Source organism: Podarcis pityusensis, assembly GCF_964106645.2.
Source record: "Podarcis pityusensis genome assembly, chromosome: 13".
Lineage (NCBI taxonomy): Eukaryota > Metazoa > Chordata > Lepidosauria > Squamata > Lacertidae > Podarcis > Podarcis pityusensis.
Genome location: NC_138038.1, coordinates 40,264,358 through 40,278,327, shown reverse-complemented (window position 1 = coordinate 40,278,327; position 13,970 = coordinate 40,264,358). Strand labels below are relative to the sequence as shown.

General features: G+C 43.3%; 1 protein-coding gene across 1 annotated transcript; it reads left to right on the top strand.

The window, feature by feature from the left end:
• The first annotated feature begins 6,707 nt into the window (after positions 1-6,707).
• VKORC1 (vitamin K epoxide reductase complex subunit 1) lies at positions 6,708-10,600 on the top strand. The gene is made up of 3 exons (XM_080978951.1): positions 6,708-6,933; positions 7,724-7,833; positions 8,713-10,600. The coding sequence occupies exons 1-3, from the start codon at positions 6,764-6,766 to the stop codon at positions 8,940-8,942; spliced, it is 510 nt and encodes a 169-aa protein (XP_080835077.1). The 5' UTR covers positions 6,708-6,763; the 3' UTR covers positions 8,943-10,600.
• Positions 10,601-13,970: the final 3,370 nt, after the last annotated feature.

Sequence of the window (13,970 nt, the reverse complement as noted above, 5' to 3'; positions counted from 1 at the left end):
GCTGTTGTGCTCTCGAGTAAGTTAAAAAGCTTTTTAAAAATCATTTTTTTATAATACACTGTCTTAAGATTTTTTATGTTTTTACTTTTTTAAACATTTTTTACAAATATAAATCTCCTTTTGCAAGCATTAGCTCTGCAGGCTTTCTTACCCTTCCTTGATGAGCCACTCCTACAAAGGGTGGAGGCGAGGCCATGATTACTTTCCAATTCTGCAGGCATTCCGGGTTTTCTCCAGAGAGTTTTACAGGAGTCAGCCATGATGGTAAGAGTTTTTGTGCAAATGTCCAAGTAGGACTTTATGGATTCAATGTCCTCAGTAAGGAGCACTAGCCATTTGATGATTGAGAGACCCTCTTCATTTGTCTCGTGGGAATGAGAATAAGAGTCTTTCGAAGGTTTAATATTTCCCGAGGCCAATTCCGAAATTTGTTTTAACATTAGTTCCTCCATTTTTTGATCTAACGATGGTTCGAGAGGAACTTGGGATTTGGCTTTCAGTTTCGGGGATGCTTCATCGGCTGTATCGAGGATATTTTGCGTTGCTTCCAATATATTCAGGCTTTTATCACTGTTTTTAGTACACTCCTTTCTTTGCATAACCGGTCCTTCACTATAGCTGTAAGAGAGATTGGTAGGAGAGAGTAGAATTTCCCTTCCCTTCTTGTTCTTGTTCTCATTCATTTCAGTCATTTCCTCATTTGTTCCACATTTTGCTCTGTTCATGTAGAAGCGAGTGATTTTTGTTTGTGCTTTCTTTAGAGTGGCTCTTTTAAAGGTGGGTCTTACAGCTTTCAGAGAAAAGCCTGAGGTTTTGCAGCCACTCCTGGTCGTCACCATTATTTCTTTAAAGTTGTAAATTATTTCTTTATTGTTGTAATAAACACGCTACAATGCGTTGACTGAGATAAATAGATAAGAGGTAATTGTAAAAGAGAAGAAAGACAGCGTGGTGGAGAAGCAGGGGTGAGTTTACTTCTTCAATTGCTGCAAAGTGATTACCGCAGAGGCTCTGGTGCTCCCCCGGTAATAATCAAGATGCTTAAAAAGGATTTTAAGATATATATATATATATATATATATATATATATATGTCTTCTTTCAGGGTCTCAGTACCTTAAAACTTTGAGTTAAAAACTTAATTAAACTAAACTAGAATCATTAGCTCCGTCGCAGGGCTCTCCGCAAGTCAGTTTTGGGTAAAAGGGAGAGGTTCCAAGGCCTCCCCCGGCCCTTATCAGGTAAGCAATTTTTCTTTCCTCCCAAGGATTTCTCTCTAGTCACATTCTTTTCCTTTAGGGAGTTATACTCACTCGGCTGCATTAAAAGTTCACAGCAGGTTTCCTTCAGCTTTTTAATGACCTCTCCCGCCTTTGGTAGTTTGTTTTCAGGGGAGAAACGTTGGAGGGGATGGAGTGCAGCAAAATTCTTCATGCAAGCTCCTCAGGCCCAAGTTCTACTGCTGTTACAGATGCAACAGCAAAGTTTGGTGGTTGTTCTTCGGTACCACTATATAGCAATTTGCTTCACATCTGTATCCTACATGCATCCTTAAGTGCATTTAAAATCAAGATAGAAAAATGTATGACAGGATGTAATGGATGTCTCCCTGTTCAGAAGTGGTTCACAAAACACAGAGTCTGCCTTGCTTCTTCTTTTTGAGATACATATGTCTATGTATTCATACATTATTTCTTGATTTATAAAGCTTAGCCTACAATTTGCAGCTCACCAATGTTGTCATGTTGTCAAGCCACTGATTAAGGGGAATCGTATCTCTGTTCTTCCAATTCATCAGTATCGGTCTCTTGGCTTAGCCGCTCTGAGCCCGGCCTTGGCTGGGGAGGGCGGGGTATAAATAAAAATTATTATTATTATTGGCTTTGAAATATTAGATAAATTCACAGAGGATAAGACGGCTTCCAGTGATGGTGGCTTAAGTTTTACCTCCACCATGGGAGGTGGGATGCCTCTGAGTACCCGTTACTGGGAATCACAAGGAAGGAAGCAGTAGTGCCCCTTCTGTTATGTGACCTGGGGAGCTGGAAGGAGCAGTCGGACCACGCAAGCACTTTGCCAGCTCATCAACCTCAGGCATCACAATTCATAAAACAAAAGAGCTCTGAGGTCATTTTGCGTGTTCACTTAAGTAATGTGGACATAGAGATGGAATGGCATCCCTATAAATGCAGTCAGAGGAGTAGCTGTTTCTCACAGCAGAAACAACAGCGTCTTGTGGCAACTTTTACAGATGCAGGTTTACCTTAGACTGGTCTGTGCAAATTAAGAAAGCAGTTCTGGAACAGGAAAACCTAGAATGGTTATCTTAACCTGTCCATATCCGTCTGCTTGCAAAATTTTGGACTGCAATGGAAGTAATGATAAGCTTGTCACAGGGTTGTTGGGAGGATGGCAAATTAAGGGAATGTGGAGTCCCAGCCAACGGGCAAATCTTGAAGGATGAGGCCACTGTGGTTCGGACACAGTGGCCATTTCAACCGTAAGTGGTGTGGGGGGAGCAACCGGTTTCTTTTTAAAATAAGATACTATAACGCTGTTAAAGCAATTGTTCACCATTTGTCTAAGAAGCTGAAGGCAGAAAATGTGGGTTTCTCCTCCTTATTCACACAACAAATCTCTGTGGTAGGTTAGTCTTCACAATCCTAGTCCAACACCACACTGATCACCAGTGTTGAAGCAATGATTCTTCAACATCAACTTCGTTGGACTGGTCATGTTGCGCGGATGCCTGATGATTTTCTTCCAAAGCAACCTAGGGGTAAACATAACAGCAAAAAATCTAAGTCTATTTAAGGACAATTATGAAAAATGCTGGGCAGAAATTAAGAGAGACTTAGATAGTTGGTCAAAATTGAAACTTTCTTTGTTAGGCCGAATTGCTGCTATCAAGATGAATGTATTGCCAAGGATGTTGTTTTTATTTCAAACACTTCAGGTTTTGGACAAGACGGAGTGCTTTCAGAAGTGGCAGAGAGATATTTCTAAGTTTGTCTGGCAGGGCAAAAAGCCTAGAATTAAGTTTAAGATATTAACTGATGCAAAACAAAGAGGGGGCTTTGCCCTGCCAGATTTAAAGTTGTATTATGAAGCCGCAGCGTTCTGCTGGCTAAAAGACTGGCTACTTCTTGAAAACACTGATGTGTTAGATTTGGAAGGGTTCAACAATGCTTTTGGATGGCATGCATATTTATGGTATGACAAGGTTAAAGCAAATAAGGCCTTTAAGAACCATATTGTCAGAAAATCACTGTTTAATGTCTGGACAAAATATAAAGACTTGCTGGAAAATAAAACCCCAAGGTGGCTTTCACCTTTGGAAGCTAAGGCCCGAAAAAGACCCAATATGGAGGCTAAATGGCCAAAATATTGGGAAATACTAGAAAAAGATGGAGACAACTGGAAATTGCAGAGCTTGGAGAAAATGAAGGATAAAGTGCGAGACTGGTTACATTACGCTCAGATTAAAGAAGTTTTTAAAAATGACAAGAAACTAGGGTTCCAGGTGGAGAAATCGAAACTAGAAATAGAATTGTTAGAACCAAAGACCAAGGTACTTTCAAGGATGTATAACTTGCTGTTAAAATGGAATACACAAGATGAAACGGTTAAATCGGCTATGATAAGGTGGGCACAGGACATTGGGTATAATATCATGTTTGAGGACTGGGAAAGGTTGTGGAGTACTGGATTGAAATTTACTGCATGTAACGCTTTGAAAGAAAATGTAATGAAAATGATATATAGATGGTATATGACCCCAGTCAAACTTGCAAAAATTTACCACCTGACTGACAATAAGTGTTGGAAATGTAAAGAGTGTGAGGGAACATTCTTCCACCTCTGGTGGACTTGCCCTAAAGTGAAGGCGTTCTGGGAAATGATTTATAATGAACTGAAAAAGGTATTTAAATATACCTTCACTAAGAAACCAGAGGCCTTTCTTTTGGGTATTGTCGGCCAAGGGGTGGTAAAGAAGGACCAGACATTTTTTATGTATGCAACAACAGCAGCAAGGATACTACTCGCAAAGCATTGGAAAGCTCAAGATCTACCCACACTGGAAGAATGGCAGATGCAACTGATAGATTACATGGAACTGGCTGAGATGACCGGCAGAATTCGTGACCTGGGAGAAGAGAGGACTGAGGAGGATTGGAAGAAATTTAAGAATTATTTACAAAAATATTGCAGCTTGAGTGAATGCTAAACAGGATGCTAGATCAAAATAACTGAGCACCACTAATTTAGATGATTTTAAGAAAATAAGTAAGACTGTGAAAATATAACTCTTTTTGAGAACTAGAAGATTATGAAACATAGAAGGGATATAAGAATGTAAATAAGATAATAAATTGCTGACAAAATGTTATAACGATGAAAGTGGGAGCGGGAGATGTGAGGAAGTCCAAAGAAAATGTGAAATCATGTTAAGATATATGTTACATTGTTTATTATGTTTATTTTTATTGTAAAACCCAATAAACTTCTATAAAAAAAAAAAAAGATTTTCTTCCAAAGCAACTACTCTATTCCGAACTTAAAAATGGAAAGCGTAATGCTGGTGGTCAACAAAAGAGGTTTAAAGACTGTCTCAAGGCAAATCTAAAAAAATGTATATAGACTCCGACAACTGGGAAACACTTGCCTGCAAGCGCTCCAGTTGGAGAACAGCCTTTACCAAAGGTGTCATGGGCTTTGAAGACACTTGAACTCAGAACGCAAGGGAGAAACGTGCTAAGAGGAAGGCACGCTTGGCAAATCCACACTGTGGTCAACTCCTGCCCGGGAATGTCCCCACTGTGGAAGGATGTGTGGGTCCAGAATGGGCCTCCACAGTCACTTACGGACTCATTGTTAAAACCATGTTTATGGAAGACAATCTTACTTGGCTACGAGTGATCGCCAAAGAAGATAAAGGCTCTCTGAACTTGTGCAGTAAGAGGCTGCTGCTGCTGGCAATCACAGAATCATTCCCGTATGCACAGTCTATTTTATAATAAAGTATTAAACACATACACAAATTTATCAGACTTTCTGCTACATATATTTTGGACCTAGTTCACCTTCCAAGTATGTAGTGCTGTGGAAACAATTAATAGCAAATACAGAAGTTATTTTAAAAAGCAAATGCCTGCCTGAAGATGTCTGGCAGCCCTTGCTCCTGTCACTGATGGGGAAGAGCTGACTGTGGCTGTGGAGTGGTGAAAGAACTCTGTGCATGTTCATAGGTGTTCAGGGTTAAATTAAAGCAGGTCTGTAGCCAAAACATTTTGTGGTGAAAGGACCTGAGGTTGCACACAGGTGTGTGTGACAGAGAGAGAGGATGTGTAGAATTAATACAGAGCAGCCAGAACCTAACCACTAATATGTTTAAAGTTAAATATTAATAAAATACAATGTAATCTTTAAAAATCATTGAGAAATAAGTACCAGGTGTTTGTTCTCCTAGTGTTTTTGCCGTAGTCAGAACATTGGAAAGTAGGAACAGGTTTACTTCTTTCACAAGAGACCTTGGAAGAAAGTTGCAATGTGGGTTGCTCCTGAACACTATGGACTGCCATGCCCCCTTTTATGATACTCCATTCCAGTCCGTCCGTCCCCCTATTTTCTGTAACCCCCACTCCCCAAAGTCAGCATCCCCTGTCCATGGAACATGCTCAGCTCTCACTAAGCTATTTCTGGGGCTGTTTTCACCTTAGTTCTAAAACTTTTGGGGGAGCTGGCTGGCCAGATGATTTGGTGCAAACAATCCTCATGGCTCCCTGCTCCTGAACCTTGAAGGCCAAAATCCAACCTGTGAATTGGAGCCCCAAGCAGACTGGGAGCCAGTAAAGTTTGCAACCAGACTGTTTCTGGGCCCCATTCATGGGCAAAGGCAAGGGGCGGGGTGGGGAGAGGCAGCTGTCCCCACCCCCATCTATAAAAATCAATAAAAATACATAGCTGAGATTCTGGGGGCCCCGCAACAAAATCCTGGCTACGCCCATGGCCCCATTCAAAGTGATACAGTATACTCATTCTACCTGATTACAAATCTTGCAGCTGTGCTCTGAATTAAAAGGAAATTTTTGGAGCGTCTTTTAGGCAATGTGTGTGCAATAAATGTGTTGCAGAAGTCCAGGCAGGAAGGGGCATGGAGAAAAGGCAACTTAGACTAACTGAGAGCCTTACTAGCCTTATTTTCCTAAACCTTTTAATGCCTTGGCTCCAGATTAATTTTAATCTGGGCTTTGGTTATAGTTTGTATTTTATTGCTTTTCATTTACAAATGAATCAGATACTTTGAAAAGGAGAAAATAAATTATGATGATTGATGGGCTATATAGTTTTAATGCTGCTTTTATATATATATTTAACGATTAAGCCTACAATCCTGTACCACATTTCCCTGTCCCTGCTGTCCTAACCCTACTTAATAGGTTTACAGCAAATATGCAGTCACATTGCGCAACAGCAGTTGGATCGGGGCATAAACTTTCCAGGATTGCAGGCGGCTGGAGGGCGTTGGACACGTAAACAGCACGACCACGTCGCCGCGCGCCCTACCCCCCCCCCCACTGACTACAACTCCCGGCACGCCTTGCTGCCTCTCGTACCGCCCGCTGCTCGTTGAATGGGGGCTGTGCCTGATTGGCAGGATCGGTGCGCAATGAGGGACGGCTCAAGTCTCCAGCGCCAGGCTGGAAGGGGCGCGCCGTCCAGCAAGAGGGAAGCGGCCCATTGCGCCTTTCGCTCGCGGCAGGATGGCGGTGCCTGGCTGGGAGCGCGCGGCCCGGCTCCTGCTCTGCGCGGCGGGGCTGGCGCTGTCTGCTTACGCTTTCCACGTGGAGACCTCGAAGGAGCGGGACGCCGCCTACCGGGCCATGTGCGACATCAGCGCAGCCGTCAGCTGCTCCCGCGTCTTCACTTCCAGGTGAATGAATGCCCCGCACACACCCGGCTGCTCCAGCGCCAGGAGCCCCAGATCTTGTGGGATGATCTCCTGCGATTTGCACCCCAGTGGCATCCGCCACACGCACACGCGTCGGATCCCACGCGTGCTTGTTTCCAAAAAGAGGTCCCGCTGGGATTTACTTCCGAGTAAGCGTGCGTGGGATTGCAGCCTGACCCTGTGCAATTGGCATGCTTACTCGGGACGAAATGCAAAGGGTTGAAATCTCTCCCTACCACCCAGTGGAGTTCAAGGTGTGGACTATCCCTGCCCGTGTTGGGTTAAATTCCACTTCTTTTGGGAAAGTATTATTTGTCCTGGAGTTTCCTCAGTTCCGCTGAAAAGCTCCAATCGATCTTCTGAATCCTTTCCTGCTTGCAGCACAATTGAGAAAGGGGTCTCTTAACGGGTGGCAGGAGAGGAGGGGGGAAATTGTTAGCAGAAGTCACTGGTATGCTCGCCTAATCTTCTGTAAACAGCCAGGAAGGACGTCCCCAGGGTAACTGACCCTTTATTATTTGGCTGGAGAATGTGAATGAGGGGGATGACGTGTCCCTTATGTATGCTGGAGGTGACGCAGAATGGGCCTCCTGTGGTCTATAAAAGATCTGACATTGGTAAGATGCGTCTTTATATTGGCCCAGTTTGCCTTAGGCAGCCAACCAGACACTGTCATTGCATGATCTTAGGCAATCCACAGTGTTCTATAAAGACTTACGTATCATAATTACTGTTTATTGCTAACATTCTGCACCATCTCCTCCCATTACAGGTGGGGTCGTGGTTTTGGCCTGGTGGCCACGTTTCTGGGACCTCGTAGCGTGTTCAACCAGCCTAATAGCGTCTTTGGGATCGCTTTCTACACCCTGCAAATCCTTCTGGGTGAGTGACACATGCAGATGGATGCGTCAAAGAGAACACAGGTGTCTACACATGGATGCGGGTGTCGCTAACACAGCATCCAATCCAAACACTGGGCAGAGGAGAATCTAGCTGCCCATGTTTTCAACTCTGTATGTTACCAGGTGTGTTGTCCTCCCCTGACGAATACATCAGGTATTAGCAACATTTCGTAATTCAGGGTAGACCAGAGCTGTTGCACACTCCTGCTATGAACTATCTCCAGTGTACTACCTCTGGATGCAAGGTCAAGGGAATCAGGGAAAGTGCTGTCGCAATCAAGTTCTGCTTGTGGTCTTCCACGGCTAGCCAGTGAGAGAACAGGATGCTGGACTAAAATGAAGAGTGCTCAATGAAGTGGTGCCAAAACAGGGCCACTGAGAAATGAGAGGAATGTATAGAGGGGAACTTTGGGGGTTTGCAAGTGTACAAAAAAAATATATTATAATCTAAAGAACGCAAACTCTAGGAGCAGCCCCAAACAGAGAGGACCAAGCATGCTGAGTAGCTACAGAATGTAGAGGGGCAGCTAAAGAGGTGCAGGGGGGGGGGGCGGACAGACACTGAATGGGATGGGTGGTGAAAATGGAATGCCCTGCTCAGTGGGAGGAGCTAACCAGAACCCCGAACAAGAACATTAGGAGGGAGGATATACTGCAACATTTTGTTGACATTCTCATGTGTGTGGTCAAAAACCTTTGTTTCCTTCAGATGATTCACAGGTGGGGACTGGAAATCCAAAGTTGGGGTGGTCAGCCGAAAGGTTGGAGGCCGGTTTTAGCTTTCAGTCCCATCTTGCCAGCATGATTTCCCCTTCTGCAGCTGAACACAAAAGTAACCCAGACCCCTTCATCCACACAGGCTTCTCCAACAGCGGTCTGGCGGCCATTGCTCTGCTGGGCTCTTCGGTCGTCTCCATAGTTGGCTCGCTGTACCTGGCCTACATCCTGTTCTTTGTGCTCCACGACTTCTGCGTGGTCTGCATCAGCACCTACCTCCTCAACTTTGCCCTCCTCTTGCTCAACTACAAGCGCCTCGGCTACCTCAACCAGGCCTGGAAGCGCCCCATGGCCAAAGCCAAGAGGCAGTGAATGAAGGCGGCACCTCAGGTTGGAAGTCCTGAGAGGGTGGAGGTTTCCCAGGGGTCTCGCCTACCTCTGGTGTTTCCTTAAGCGCTGGGTTGGATCTGGACCGAATTCATTGCGCTTAGGTCCCATTGAAATCCAAGGTGAAAAGTTTGTCATTCCAGTGGGAACTAAATGCAAGTAGCTTGGTCAGGATCCAACCCATTAATCTGTTTCTATATCACCTGAATGCTCTTCCAGCTTGGAAAACGTCTTCCCAGAAATCGATGAGATCAGCATTCCACTTGTCTGACCCTTCGGACTCCATTCAGATTAGCTTATGAACCTCCATTTTGGAACTTAAATGGATGCAGTTTTGGGTTGGGGTGACCTACAGATACGTAAATCAAGCCCTTTGTTCCTTTCCTTATTTCTTTTTAATACAAAACTTATTTTTATAGCTCTTTTTAGAAAAAAATTGTATACAGAGCAATTTGTAAAATACAGCTATTCGTGATTACTTTAAAAAGCGTTGAGTTGAGAGCTGTTATGTCTCTTCTCAGTTGTAATAGAGTGCTTTTTTTCTGGGGATACTCAAGTAGAGTGCAGTACGGGCACTTCTCTCCCCCTGTGTTTCAAAAGTGTGGCACTTACTGCAACAACTTCATGGTGAGTACCAGCACCATTTTTCCTTTTTGAAAAAGAGCACTGAATAGATACAAAATTGAGCAAAACCAGCTTGTGACTGGGCTTGGCTTAGTTCCTGAAGCACAAACGAAAGCTCATCCTTTCTCACCATCATTAATAACAGCTACCTTTTACATAACAGGAGGGCCCTTCTGTTACGAAGGCTGAGGCAAGCCACAGATTGTGGGGTACCATTAAAAAGGTATCAAACTGTAAATTATTTTCATTAGGATTGAAACCGCAAGGCCAAGGATGGCCCGTCAAGTTGTTTTTGGACTCTAGTTCCCACCCCACCCAGTCATGCTGGCTGGGGCTGACTGAGCCCAGCAACATCTGATGAGCACCACTACATGTTTACCATTATATTTGTACCACTACAGTGGGATGGGAAATTTGGGTTTGCAGCCTTAGGTACCAAAAAAACTGGGTCTGGCAAAATATGGGTGAGCAGCCATTTTTCAGTTTGTTTTCTACAGGCTTCCAGCACAGCTGTCAATACCCATTTTCAGAGAAAGTGAGGTAGAGTAGACCTTAAAACATCTTTGTCCATTAGAATTATCTGGGGGGGGGGGGGGGAACCATGCAGCTGACTTAAGCAACCTGCCCCCCCCCCGGAAGCCTGAGACTGCAACCCTCTTCAGTCTCAGCCAGCAGCTGGTCGGGGCTGATGGAAGTTGTGGTCCAGAACATCTGGCAAACACCAGGTTGGCGATGGCTGGCATAGATTATAAAGTCGAAAGTGAACGACTTACCGGAATTTTTCCCCAATTTGAAATGGTGGTTATGTTTCTCTGTATGTACTCCCAGCCAACTGCAGGGGTCACTGTGTAGCCACGGTTAACAGCCTGAAAGTAAGCAAGAAATAGTTTTTTTATACGAAGCACAACAGAGCCATCCAAGAAAGAAAACAGCTTGCCACCTAATGCAAGAAATCATGGTCGATAATGAGAGTCTTGATTGATTCAATCCGCATAAAGTTACATATGAACAAAAACAAACACGACTTTCCTTCTGAATGTACTTTGCTTTTGAGTGTTGTTGCGTCAGGTAGCATCTTACAAGAGGTAGTGAGTCCTGTGCAAAACAGAAAAGGGAATTTTTTTTTTCTAAGGTGCAGCCTTAACTTTTTAAATAAGTGCTTGTATTAATAGGGTCCACCACACTGCTTTGTTTCCCAGATAATCAAGAGCACTGTAAAAACAACCATAAGTCCAAGGCTATTTGATTAAACTGACTGATCAATTTAAAATAGCAATCCTGGCAGAAAGAAAAACCTCTGTAACAATAAAAAAAAATCTCTGGAGAAAGCAGCCTCTTGAATTCCTAGCTTTCTTTTTTTTTTTTTTTTTTTTTGTGGGGCGGGTCAAGAGTGGTGGTACCTCATTTTTAATTTCAGGCACTTCAGAAAAAGTTCATAAAGACTTTAATAGTGTGTTTGCAGGGATAGACAGGGTCACGCAAATTTACCCATTAGATTATTACATTTTTAATATGACATTGATACCCTGCCTTTCCATATTAGTTTTTTATGAGAAGTTATAGAGCGCTTGCTCATTAAAAATATCCAAGTGGCGAACAAAATGCACAGATGTTTAGCAACCCTCAGTAAAACAATATCATGCAACATACAAGATTCCTTCATTATGTCATCCACAGGCAAAACTGATAACAGTTTAGTTGACAGAAGCATTAAGTAGAAAAGTATTTGGTAGGCTTCTGAAAGAGAAAATGGAAGGTGCCTGATTGTCAGTAGAACATAATCCCACAAAGCTGCTGTGACCACAATGAAGGTTCTGTCACTGCAGAAATTGCCCTCTTTGTCCTTGTCTATCACCAGGATGACATTTCAACTAAATTCTTCTTGAGTGTTTTTTTGCAACTCTTGGGCATGTCCTGAATTCACTTCATGTATGTACAGTGTGCACTGTGAACAGGGCAGCCTAGATTTGCCCCCTAGCTTGGCATGGAGCTCAAACAGCGCATTGGGAACCCACTGTCATTGGGCCCTGCACACATCTCTCCCAGCCTAAGCCAATGGAAACTCTTCCAGCATCAAATCAGAAGATGAGCAATGAATGTTAGAATGGTGTTGGATAGAAATTAAGTGGTTTTTAGCTGCAATACTATAAGGGAATATGAAAAATGGATTATTAATAGGTAAAAACTTAATGTTCCAATATTTTAAGATCAAAGATTAGGATAAAGAGGGGAAGGATTTGCTGAACCAACAAACTGAACTGGAATACAAAAAAGGGAGGCGTGAGGAGGTCCAGGAAATAAGCTAATGAAAAATAAGTAATGGAAAGATTGTGTTGTTTTTAATTATTTTTATTTTGTATTTTTCTTTTTTTATTTTTATTTTGTAATATTTTGAAAATCTTAATAAATATCTTATTAAAAAAAACCAGAAGATGAGCAAATTGCTGCTTTCTTGTAGAACTGGCTCGTCTCTTCCACAAAGTGTTCAGCCCCTAAGGAACGGTCTGGGATCGGCTCACTGGACTCTCAGCCTATGCATGGCTTCGCCAATAACAGGACACTCTACCTTATATGCAGCCTGCGGTTTAGAAAGGTTTCCCCTCCCCACACAATCAAAACAATATTTCAGCCACAGCAGAAGCAACACTTTCCAGCTAGAAGCAAACATCCTGTTGTGCCACTGAATTTAACCACCTCTGACAAGAGTGTGCTTATGCTGCTCCTGTTCTAGATGCAGAAGTTTGTTTCTCAGCAGAGACGCATAGTCTTCAGAAGCATCTCTTTAAAGTCCTTCATTTTTAACAGTCCCTTCTTGATCTTCCCAGTGTTCTTCCAGGGGCGCTTCTGGCATTTTAGAAATCTTGTCTTGCAACCTATTGGACTTTTGTAGCGATTGCCATGTCGAGTCTGCTCCCATCGTAACATCCAGTTATGGTTTCAAATTGGGAGGCTGTGTGTTGAGATTCCTGCATCACAGGGGGTTGGACTGGATGACTCTCAGGGTCCCTTCCAACCCTATAATTCTATGATCCTCATATGCTTGCATCCCAAAGGATTGTGACTTCACAGCTGTGGCTACCATTCCTCTGATGGGACTTTCACAATGTCGACATTATTTCAGCCCCACTCTGTCAATGTAACTTCTTCATAGTCAACACCTGAGCTAGCTTATTGAGTAATTCCAGTGCTTTCTCTGATTCTCCAGCTTTGTCACTGAAGATACAGTAATGTAATACAAGGTCAGAGTCAACAGTGTTTCAAATATTACCAACAATTCAGGGTGTGCCTCACTTTAGCCTTATTCTGTCTAAAATTCTAGGCACACTTGTGAGTATGTTCCATTGAACTCAATGGGAAAGGGATGTAGCTCAGTGGGAGAACATCAGTTTTGCATGCTGAAGGTCGTAGCTTTAATCCCTGGAATCTCCAGGTAGGGCTTTGAAAGATTCCTTGCCTGAAACCTTGGGGAGCCACTGCCAGCCTGTGTAAGCAGTACTAAGCTAGATGGACCAAAGGGCTGACTATCCAATATAAGGCAGCTTCCTATGTTCCAGTGGGACTCCTAAGTGCATTTGTCTCCCAAACATGAAGGGAACTATAAGTATTCTTTCAATCAGCATCCCCATTCCTGCCATGCAGCCTTCTCTCACTTCACTGCTCACTGCTCATGAAATGTTTATGCTACAGTTAAGAGCTCGATCCTATATACATGTGGAAATTAGTTTCCACCTCCGTGTCGTGGCAACCTGGCCATCCTTCGCAGAGACAGGCAAGCCAAAACCCATTTATTTATTTCTAACATTTATACCCCAAACTCCAGTGGCAATTGGCATAGGAATTCTGCATAGGTCAGGCTTAATTGTGTGTTGTTGTGGTATCTCATTTGTGAAATAAGTTCCTTGTTGTGGCACGATGCATGTCAGCCAAAATACTGCGCCAAAATTTAAATTATTTGACACGTCTTCTCTTATACTCTGGTTTGAATTTGATTCTTGTCAGAGGCTTCAGATGTGCACTTCGTAGTGGGGGACCAGTTTTCCGATGCACACATCTGATACATAAGCACACTCAAACCCTTGCACTATTATTTATTACTGATATTCCACCTTTCCTCCAAGAAGCTGGCATATACATGGCTCCCTCCAGACCCATTTTATCCCCACAACAACCCTGTGAGGCAGGTTAGGCTGAGAGACAGATGAGCCCAAGGTAACCCATTGAGCATCATGACTGAATGAGGATTTAAACCCTGGTCTCCCAGGCCCTCGTGCAACGTTTCTAACCACTACACCATGCTGCCATGACTGCATTATAAAGCTTACACCATAATAACATTGGTTGGTTTGAAGGGTGCTCCTCTTTAAACGCAGCAGTTAACCCGTGTCCCAA